The sequence below is a fragment of the Ips typographus genome, linkage group LG1 (assembly GCF_016097725.1).
Source record: "Ips typographus isolate SLU linkage group LG1, UJ_Ityp_2.0, whole genome shotgun sequence".
In the NCBI taxonomy this organism is placed as follows: Eukaryota; Metazoa; Arthropoda; class Insecta; order Coleoptera; family Curculionidae; genus Ips; species Ips typographus.
This window is the reverse complement of record NC_138422.1, coordinates 8,185,771-8,195,921: the sequence shown is the minus strand read 5'-3', so window position 1 is coordinate 8,195,921 and position 10,151 is coordinate 8,185,771. Positions and strand designations below refer to the sequence as shown.

The window sequence follows — 10,151 nt, the reverse complement described above, 5'->3', positions numbered from 1 at the left end:
GTTTAGTTGTCCGCATAGATGGCGTCAGCAGTACACTGTTTGGGAATTTTTAAAATAACTATCAATTACAGGTTTTGAACCATATCCAGTAAAGAGCTTTACAGCTTTAAATTTGCAAAATACGGTTTTCTTGAAAATAACTGGAAATCAGACGGTTTCAAAAAAATCAATTTAAAATTATAAGTTTTTGTCCACTACACTCAATAATAACCTGTACTCAAATAGAATATGCCCTCATAGGTACCTGTTTCACCTCAATAATGTATAAGTATACATTCATCATTTATCATGTTTTCCATAAGCTTTGTACATGTTTGTATGTATATGGTCAGAATAACAAGTTATGTAGAATTGACATTTTGTCGATAGCTTAAATTAACTTAATTTCACTTGTTTTAAGATGAACGAATTATAGCAAACTATCACACATCATTTCAGTGACAGTACAATTCAGGGGTCGCATAAAAAGATCATAATACTTACCATTTTTATGTAAATAAATATTAATTTAATAGTGATATCCTGATTAACCTAAACTTAAGGAAATGGTTCATAACCGGCCATAATAAAATATCGGTTTACTTTTTTGAGAGCACCATAAACAATTGCGATTTTAATAGTCGTTTTCCATAACATATCAAAATCACTTAGGAACAATTTAGTGGAATTCGATATTTTTCTACTGTAAAATGTATGCTTTTTTTTTTGGTTTTTTTGGTCTTTAAAAATTTTTCCAAATTTGTTGTTCGTTTTTACTAAACGGGGTTTAAATATTGAAAAATTATGATCAATTTATTGATTGATTTAAATTGGTCAACAAGCAAGTTTTTTAAAGAGGACAAATTTAAGTTAAAGTTTTTTATCATGTTTATTTCTAAAATCTAAACATGAGATAAAGTTGAGTTTAGTTTATGTTTTATAGGTATAAATAACAAATAGACAACTTTAGTAGTTGATATTGATTTTGCGTATTAATTCCATGTACCAGCACAGTTTTGGTATTATAGTAATAGGTTGGGAAGGAAAAACGAAAACAATAGATATAAAGTAATCATAAAACTCATGGTTTTTATTCCAAGTTGTAGTAATAAATTTGATATCACAGTCAGCAAGGCTTGCAAATTGTACTAATCAATTACAAAAACACCACTTAAAAACTATATAAAAACTATTATGTACGTAACAGTAATATCACAGACATCAAAACTACATATACATTCTACAATTTTTTGAACTTTTACAGTAAAAGTCTTATTTAGTTAGGATGGACTACAGGTCCAGTATTAAATTGAAAATTTATGTATATAATTTTTTTGAATAATAATCACATACATGTTTACTGATTAAAGCCAAATTTTGAAAAAAAAACTTACTAAGAAAATTTACCATGGTCTCCAAACTTTTTCACTTTCGGTTACATTTAAGGGTGAAGGTGAGCCTCTGGAGGAAGGCGGTGTCATGGGCATATGGTAATCCCTTTGGAACGACTCTTCACTACTTAAGTCACTAGCTGGACCAACATTCACGGTTAATGGATGTTGAGTGGAAGAAGGTCGCACTGAAGAGAAGTTATCCAAATCGTTTAATTGGTATCCCAAGTGGGTCATCAATTTTGTTCCCAAGTGGATGTCAACACCAGGAGTGGAAGCCAAAACTTTGGATACCTCTTTGGCACAAGAAGTGTAACCAGCTCGGAACCGATCCGCTTCCAACACTGGACTGGACCTGTTTGATAGCTGCTTTTGTTTCTTCAATTTTTGTAGATGAGCGACAGTAATTTCCAAAATATCAGCTTTCTCCAATTTTGTAACGTTTTCTTCATCCATAGCCAAGGCGGAAATCATCAGGTCTTTAAGTTCATCAAGACACCTGTTGATCCGCGCTCGACGTTTTCGTTCCAGCAAAGGCTTCATCACCTTCCGGTACTGCATAGTCTTGGACATCGGCTTGCTGTCGTAAGAACTATGATGGTGAGGCACAATAGGCGAATATTCGAAAGCACTAACACCCGACATTCTGATTGTCTCTATATGACGTAAAAAAAAAGCACGTGAATCTCGATCGACTAAGCACACTGAACTGAACGAACCGTTCGCTTTGACTGCCAGAGTCGAAATGATAACTCCGCCATAAGCAATGTTCGTTTTATACAGGGTCTGAAAAAGCCAGGTGCAGCTTGCCGGAACGTATACCGTGAGAACTTCGGCCGGATCGCTCGGTGGGTCTGAAGCCGGGTGAGTGTGACGTCACGAGACTTAGGGGTGCAATCGGCGTGCTGAGAACGTGGGAACGCGTGTGAAGCACGCGAGGGTTGATTTACTTGATTGCGTCATTGAATGAATTAGGTTGTTTTTTTAATCCGGTTTCGGTTGGCGGGAAGACTCGTTCACCAAATAGCTTTGCATATGATGAATGTTTGCGATTTGTTTTGGTATACTGATAAAAAAGCCAACGTTGATTATATTGGTCAGAAATGCGTCAAATTGGTCATATACGATGCAAATATCTAGTAGACAAGTGTATCTGTGATACATGGGTATGAGTAGTTAGAAATGATGACTCGACAACTTAAGCCCAGTGGTTGCCCATTTAGTACACAGATAAACAGAAGCGCTAAAGTGTCCATAAAGAGATTTCTAAAGTGCTAGTTTAATGACAGTTTTGTTGCTACTTTATAATCTAGTTGAGTATTGCTATATTTGTCTATAGTCAGTAAATCATAGTATTTTGCTTGCCAAATTGTATATACTTGCTTCAATTTGATTCATTCTTACCTCCAAGATAGAAAACAATACGTTTCAGTTAATGACCAGAAAAGCCGATATTCAATTTTAACTAAAGGTGTGCCACAGAGATCAATACTTGGGCCTTTTCTGTTCTTGGTTTTTGCTGCTGATGTTTTTGTTACAACATATCCTGACGACACAAATATCCTTATTTTAGATGCGAGCTCTAAAGGCGCTATTGCAAAAACCGAATTGGTTTATAATGGGATTTTGTTGTGGTCCGATAATAATAGTAATAAAGCCGTCTTAGAGGAAATCCACACCACTTACAGGAAAACAAACTATACTAAACTAAATTAATAGCAAATCAATAGTGAAGAAACCAACAAACAAAAGACGTAAAAACGCAAACAATAAGGCAACAGAATGTCACCTACAATAAAAAGTTTACAAATATGTATGTGCATTTCACTAAAATCAATGTCACAAAGATTACTCATTCTGTTAAAATTCTTACACATTACATAGACGGGGTTTTGATATAGGATGTTAGATGAGGGAGTATCAACATGAAATGGTACTTGATGTCTGGAGTTTAAACGTGGCACATGAAAATTTACAGATGAGAGCAATAAGGGACAGTCAATCAAGTCGAGCATAAGTTTGAACAGAAATTTCACAGAGTGAACAGTTCTTCGTTTGCAAAGGGAATGGAGAGAAAGAGAATCAGAAATCTCTTTTGCACAGATTCAATTGAATATTCGTGACACTTGTAGATGATTCCAGATGATACTGTTATATTCTAGTTTGGACCTTACAAGAGCAAAGTAGAAAAACTTAATTGTGGAATTGCAGGAAAATTTCCTACAATTTCTAATAATAAAACCAAGAGTCTTCATGGAGCGGGCAACCATCTGATTGATGTGGGGTACCAATGTAAATTTTGTGTCAAATATGACTCCTAGCCTAGGTCGGAAACTTCCCCCAGTCGAGTGAGTTCCATACTGTCAATGGAGTACTGAAAGACAATACGATTCTTAATGCGATAATAGCTTGAAACGCTGCACTTGCCCACGTTGAGATGCAGTCTTAAGAGGTGTTGAAGATCGTCTGCGTAAGCAAGCTTGTTTTTGCTTTTTTGTCAAGCTTAGTCAATTAAATCTCAATATAAGCAAGACCCACTTTCTTCATTTCTCCAATAACAGAGGCTTGTCGGAGAGAGCGACTATGTTTTTGGGGATTGACAGACATAATTTTAATTTTTGTAATTATTGTATAAAGTTATGAAATCGTGTATCGTTTAATTGGTCTTTATGAGTACTCTTAAAATCAGAAGTACTATACAGGGTGTTAGGTTTAAAATAAGAAAGTTGGTATACTTTGTGACTGAGACAGTTTCTTCATAATGCGGCAACAACACACTATATCGCATAAGTTACAAAAACGTAATACAACACTTAAGTATGTACGCTATAGAGTCTATAAACTTAGTCTCCTCTATACTTATTAAATATGATATATCCACCGGTTAATTATTAACTAATTACATAGCGAGTTATAACCCTTTCTGGTTCTATGCATCTAAATTAGAATAACTTAACAATGTAGCAGAAATGTGGACTTGTTACGTTATCCTAGTTTACTTTGACTCTTGCCATATATAACATTTTCGTGTCATTAACAATATGATACCACTATTATATTAGATCTTTTAAAATACAATATTTCTCTGCTGTTTTTCTGCTTTTCCCGTTGATACTTTGAATATAAATTGTCACACGTGTATACTCTAACGTAAACACGTTACTTTAGGTTCACCTTGAAGTTTGAGATACTTATATAATAATGTAATGACAAAATATATTTCGTAACAAGAATGTGCTTGTAACTATTGCTACAATGTCAGTAAGTACTTTAGATTGAAATTGAGTTTAAAGATATAGGACAAGTTTATTATTCGAATGGATTGAGATTTATGTAAATATCCTAATTTTTAGTGATATTAGGACTTACTGTTGTACAAATGTACAATTTAGTGATGTAAAATTACCTTTTTGATTCGTGTTTGTTCTTCCAAAATTTAAGTATTTGGTTCAGGTCTTCTCATAAACACTTAAGTGGATATTAAATTTATTGTTAATGTGGTTAAGAGTAAGTTTTAATTTAAGAAATAGTAGATTTACATCGACATAACTAGATTTTGCTAAAATTACTAGTTTTCATAAATGTGAAGTACCCTGATGATTACTCTAATAAAGCTCATTCGACTTGACTAGAGAACATAAGAACGACCGATATCCAGTCTAATATGTTGTTCATACACAACTGTCCATGGACATTTAAAAAAAAATTTACCAACAGGATTTTCATTTTTTAAAAACAACATTCATAAATAAACTATTCACTGATAATCTAAAGTATCTAAAGTTTCAGAAGACATATCAATATTAATTATTTTGCCTTATCATTTCTAATTCATATCATTTTTTTTACTACAAAATGTATAGTAAAATGCATCAATAGCTGGTGCAACGTTGGACCATCAATAGACATCTCCATCGGTACCTAGTTGTATATCTGGTGTTTTTTGGAAAACAAAATTGGGTTCTGTCAGAAGTTAAGATCGTAGAAAAATACCACAAAGTTTTAACCGATGTAAAAGTAATAAAACAGTGAAAAATACTTGGATGAGGAGAGTTATTTTTGAATTCCAAGCGATTTTTTGGGACCAGTTCCTGAATTTTGCAATTTGATTTCAAACTTTACTATAGCATTGGTAAAGCAGGTATATGATATCAATTCCAGACCAAGTGAAAAACACTAGAGTCATTGAATAGTTAAGAAGAAGGTGTGAAAGTGATCAAAGTTAAATAACCTCTCAATGCTTAATCTCATAGAGAATGTATTATCAAGTCCACAATCATTATGAAACCTCTTGTACTAATGTGCTATTCACATATTTTTGAACACTATGATAGCTACTTCTTTATCAGTTCACTTTCTTGTTGAAGCTGCAAATAAGTAACTTATTAGCATTTGTTTCAACAAATAAACTACCGCATGTATATCTGAAACTAAAATGATCTTGCATACACTTTTCACATCAAATAGGTTATTAAGACTTTCATCTCCTCTTTTGGCTAAATTTCTGTACGAGATGATGTGCATATGTGGCACGTTTGCATTCAATCTATAATATGTATAAACAAAGAAAAAATATTTTTCTACATCTGGAAATTGTTGCTTGAAACCTGAAACAACTCTGTATTAATGAAATATTATTAAAAACGATTTTGCCTTTCTTAATGCGATCGATTGCACCAAAACGAGTTATTTCTGAAGAATGCTGTGATTAGAGTTGTGATTCAATTATATCGTACATCGATCATAAAACTTGTGGTTTAAAATGAAAGATACAGATCTTAATCAGCAAATCACCATGAATAAAGATCATCTCCGAAAAAACTGGTGGTGGTCCATTAAAACGCCAAAAAATAAATCATTACACAACAGAAGCATCCTGAATCATTACAAAGTAAATGATAATTTTAACGAAAGTTCGTTTGGCATTAATTATTGGCTTGATCGTGTGCAACAAAGTTGTATGGCATATTGTCTTACGTTGTTAACCCATCGCTGGGTATGGCCCGGTGTCGTCGTCCATAACAAATAAAAGGCTCTTAAAAGAGAGGACGTTCGTCTTTCCTTTATATCATCTATTGCTATTATTCAGTGGGCCGAACGCGTGCTGAAGCCACGTTCCCACGGTCGAAAGGAAACGCGTCATTTTACATTCGGTCTGCATCGGCATCTGCACCAGGCTTTTGATTACGTGGGTCGACGTATTATGCTCAGAATTTTTATGGCTGGTTTAAAAATTAGTGTGTATTTATTAATGTCCCTATAATGGTCGTACCTTGTTTGTGCCTAAAGTTGTTCTAGTGGGCCGGCTTATCTTATAATACGTGTTTCATGACACAAAGCTTTAACTATGGGTACTCTGTTAGATTCTTATATGGCACATTAAAAAGATTCCAACGGCTTCTTTCGTCATCTATAGACTTCACTAAACTATTATGTCTATCATTTATCGTAATTAAAACACGTAACCAAAAACAGGTATCGTATATTCTCCTATCGACTAAACAACCTACAACTGGAAGGTGATAGAATGGTCTTTATGTCTTGGATATGTGCATCCGGCTCTTTTTTATTTACCTTCTCTCGGATGGACATTTTTAAACATTGAGTGTCATTACATTATACAGTATTAGTTACACCATGGGACCACCAATATAATTGGTTGGGCATTAAATTGATCTAGATAATTAAGAAATTCAATTTCAAATTTAAGTTTGTTAATATACTGATTTTGATGTTAACTTTTTTCGGGTTCAGAATTCTGAACTGTTGATGATTTATTGGGGGCAATGGATGATTTGAAACAGCAAATGGATGATTTGAAACAGTTCAGAATCACGCGCCAATATTAATGACTTGGATGTGGCCTCAGATAAGCGGGTCAAGCAAGACTACTGCTTTTTACCCTCCCATTGCTGTAGACCAAAAGGACAGGTCCGGAAGAAGACTCCGTTAACAAAACTGATATTTCCCTTTCGGGAAAATCAGAATTGCAATGACGTCTCCTGTCTTCTGCGCTCTTGTCTTCAAATCTTTTTTCTTCATCAGCTGGTCATCCTGGTGGAGGTCTTGGTATATTCTTGGATGTTCAAATGAGTAGTTGGCTAACCATTCTTGCATTCAAGAATATTTGTGAGGTGTTGGATCGGAGGTGAGGAGGTTGATTTTCTTACCATGTAGCATTTTGGGCAGGCGGGGGAAAATCTGGGAGGTGTAGCCAGAGCCCAGTTAGCACCGAGTTAGCTACGGATAGGTTCTACCCAGTGAGGAGAAGGGGTCTTCTTCTGGCTGCCATCTGAAACTAAAAAACAGAAAAACATTAATATTAACTTTACCTCAAAAGAAGTTGGGTCAAGATCGGGAATTTTGTCAAATCCGGGTGGTTGTCATGTTCGGGTGTTCAGCGCTGTCACCTATCGTCCAGCAGCTGATGTATTGGCCGTTTGTGGGAGGCTTCCATTTCCGGGTCATAGTCGATGGCGTTCCGAGTGGTTATGAGTGGATTCTGGTGTTCTGCCATCCTGTCAAAGAACTTGCGTGCATGTTCTTTGATCTTCTCTGTCGCTGTCTTGTATTGGTATAGCAAGTTTCATACTACGTTATATCATATTGTAGCTTTTACAAGAATTACGACAGACACTTGCGTCAGCAGTCTGGTATGACATTAATTAAGCTGTTCATTAGTGACTAAGCATGCGGAATATCTAATCTAAACTGGAAACGATGAAATTCTTTTACTCCTGAATATTAAATACATCAATTGGATTTGAATGGCATACTTAAAAAAACGCGACACAAATAAAAGAATAATCTAACGCAGATAGCTAAAGATTGGTAAGTATTTTGAGCTGAACACTTATTTCAAAACATTAAAAGTAAATTGGAGAGCAAAAAAATCACATAGCAACAAAGGATCCTTGGAAAAAGCTCTCTAAAAAATTACAATACTTAGTTACTATAGGAACTATACTTAGGTGGATACAAAGCTTCTAAATATGCAACAAATAAAAAACTATGATTATATTTAACCAATAAAGCTATAGAAACTGAAATGTAGGAAACCGTATGAAGGCAATTTTCAGAAAACTTATTTCCAGAACACGAAGGAAGAAACTTTTACCTATTATTCCAGAAGTAAGTAGGCTCACTCATTCCGAAACACCATTTCGGATCTTTTTACATTTTCCAATGACAACCATAAAACGGTTGGAGAAACAGCGGTTCGTTCATCATCTGAAATACTACTACAGATATTTAATAAGTTTTATCCTGAAAATTACATTGTCAAAATAGTAGCAAATGTGCAACAGTTTTGTTCCCATTTTTTTGTTATGTAACTACTACTCAAAAATGTAAATCCGGCTTCAGATGACATAAAATAAGACACTTTATAAAGGTTCTTAGAAAATCTACTTTGAACTTATCTAATCTAAATACAATAGTCTTATGTCATTTGTGTCTTGTGCCTGTGAAACAGTTTGAGAAGTAGAATTTTATCTGTATTCTACTGAAGTGATTATAGGAAACTCAATACATACATGTGTTCAAACAAATCATTACACATGCCCTGAATACCAATCAAGAAAGATATCGACTTGGCCAATCACACAGCCTTTTCTTTTCTAGGAAGCCACCCACCATCTTGTCTGCTACAGACAAAGGACTTCCTAGGGAAAAACCTAAGTAGAAGCAGATTTAAGTACAAAATATATGTGGTGCTTAAACAGAATCCGTTAGTATGCTTATCGTGTATTACATAAAATTATTTTCCATTTTTTTAATCAGCTGTTCGCATATTCCCCTATTGACAAATTGGATAAAAATCTGTTAAATTCAATTCTGACTAGAACTGATGAAAGGATATGTGTGAAAATGGAATAGACATGAAGGAACATATCGATGAGAGATATGATGGGTACACTGACGAGTACACTGATGAGTACAATGTTGTATAAGTAAATTGTATATGGAATAAAATATTAATTAAGTTGATTTGATAATTTTCGTAAATGTATCCATGTCAATTTAAACAATGTCGTAAAGTAATCAAATGAACATCATTGACTAAATAAATTATTGTAATAGCAATAAATATCTGAGAAACGGCGCCAGAAAAACAAAATATTGAAAATTCCTTAAAACCTCTGACTTTATAATTAATAAGTGTTCTGTGTGTAAAGTACTTGTAAATTATACAGCATGTTTTAGGAGGATACTGATAAAAGTAACTTTAAAAAGTGTTTTTAAATATGTTATAACATTTTATTTCATGATACCCTACATAGGTGATGTTTTCCGAGAATTTCTCTTTTTGTTTTTAATTGTTTTGAGCAACTAAGAGGTTGTTGCACAATAGTTTTAAACCAAGTAAATTAAACGTAGTTCAGACTTTGACTTTTTTCATTCGTTCTGTTACATTCAAAACCAAACTCAACTTAAGCTTTAAACTAAAATAGTAAAACAAGTTTAAATATAACATGCTTTGTGAATGTTTTTGTTTTTCTTACCTTTATTACCATATCAAAAATAATTTAATCACTCCTGACAATGACTATAGCAAAACTAAATTTGCTTACAAAGCGTATTGCAAACTCGAATTGTTAAAAAGTAATGCGAAATTGAACTAATAGCTAATTAAAACTTTAGATTAGTCTATTACTTTGTCCAGCATTTATTAAATTTGTAACTTCCACGTGCAGTAATTGGATCAATCAACCTAGCCTTTGAGGACACGTGTGATTGATTGGTAACAATCTGGACAAGCACGTTCGTAATTGTTCACAA

General features: G+C 33.9%; 1 protein-coding gene and 1 long non-coding RNA gene across 2 annotated transcripts; one reads left to right on the top strand and one right to left on the bottom strand.

The window, feature by feature from the left end:
• Window positions 1–1,043: 1,043 nt before the first annotated feature.
• Window positions 1,044–2,148, bottom strand: LOC145729408 (enhancer of split m7 protein-like). Its single transcript, XM_081980156.1, has one exon. It carries the CDS (start codon window positions 2,013–2,015, stop codon window positions 1,383–1,385), a length of 633 nt encoding a protein of 210 aa, XP_081836282.1. The 5' UTR covers window positions 2,016–2,148; the 3' UTR covers window positions 1,044–1,382.
• Window positions 2,149–8,852: 6,704 nt separating this feature from the next.
• On the top strand, window positions 8,853–9,856 carry LOC145739714 (uncharacterized). The gene is made up of 2 exons (XR_014181189.1): window positions 8,853–9,099; window positions 9,153–9,856. It is a non-coding gene; the product is annotated as an uncharacterized LOC145739714 (long non-coding RNA).
• Window positions 9,857–10,151: the final 295 nt, after the last annotated feature.

Excerpts from the sequence above, each read along its gene's own strand:
- LOC145729408 (XM_081980156.1), bottom strand. The coding sequence starts at position 2,015 with ATGTCGGGTGTTAGTGCTTTCGAATATTCGCCTATTGTGCCTCACCAT.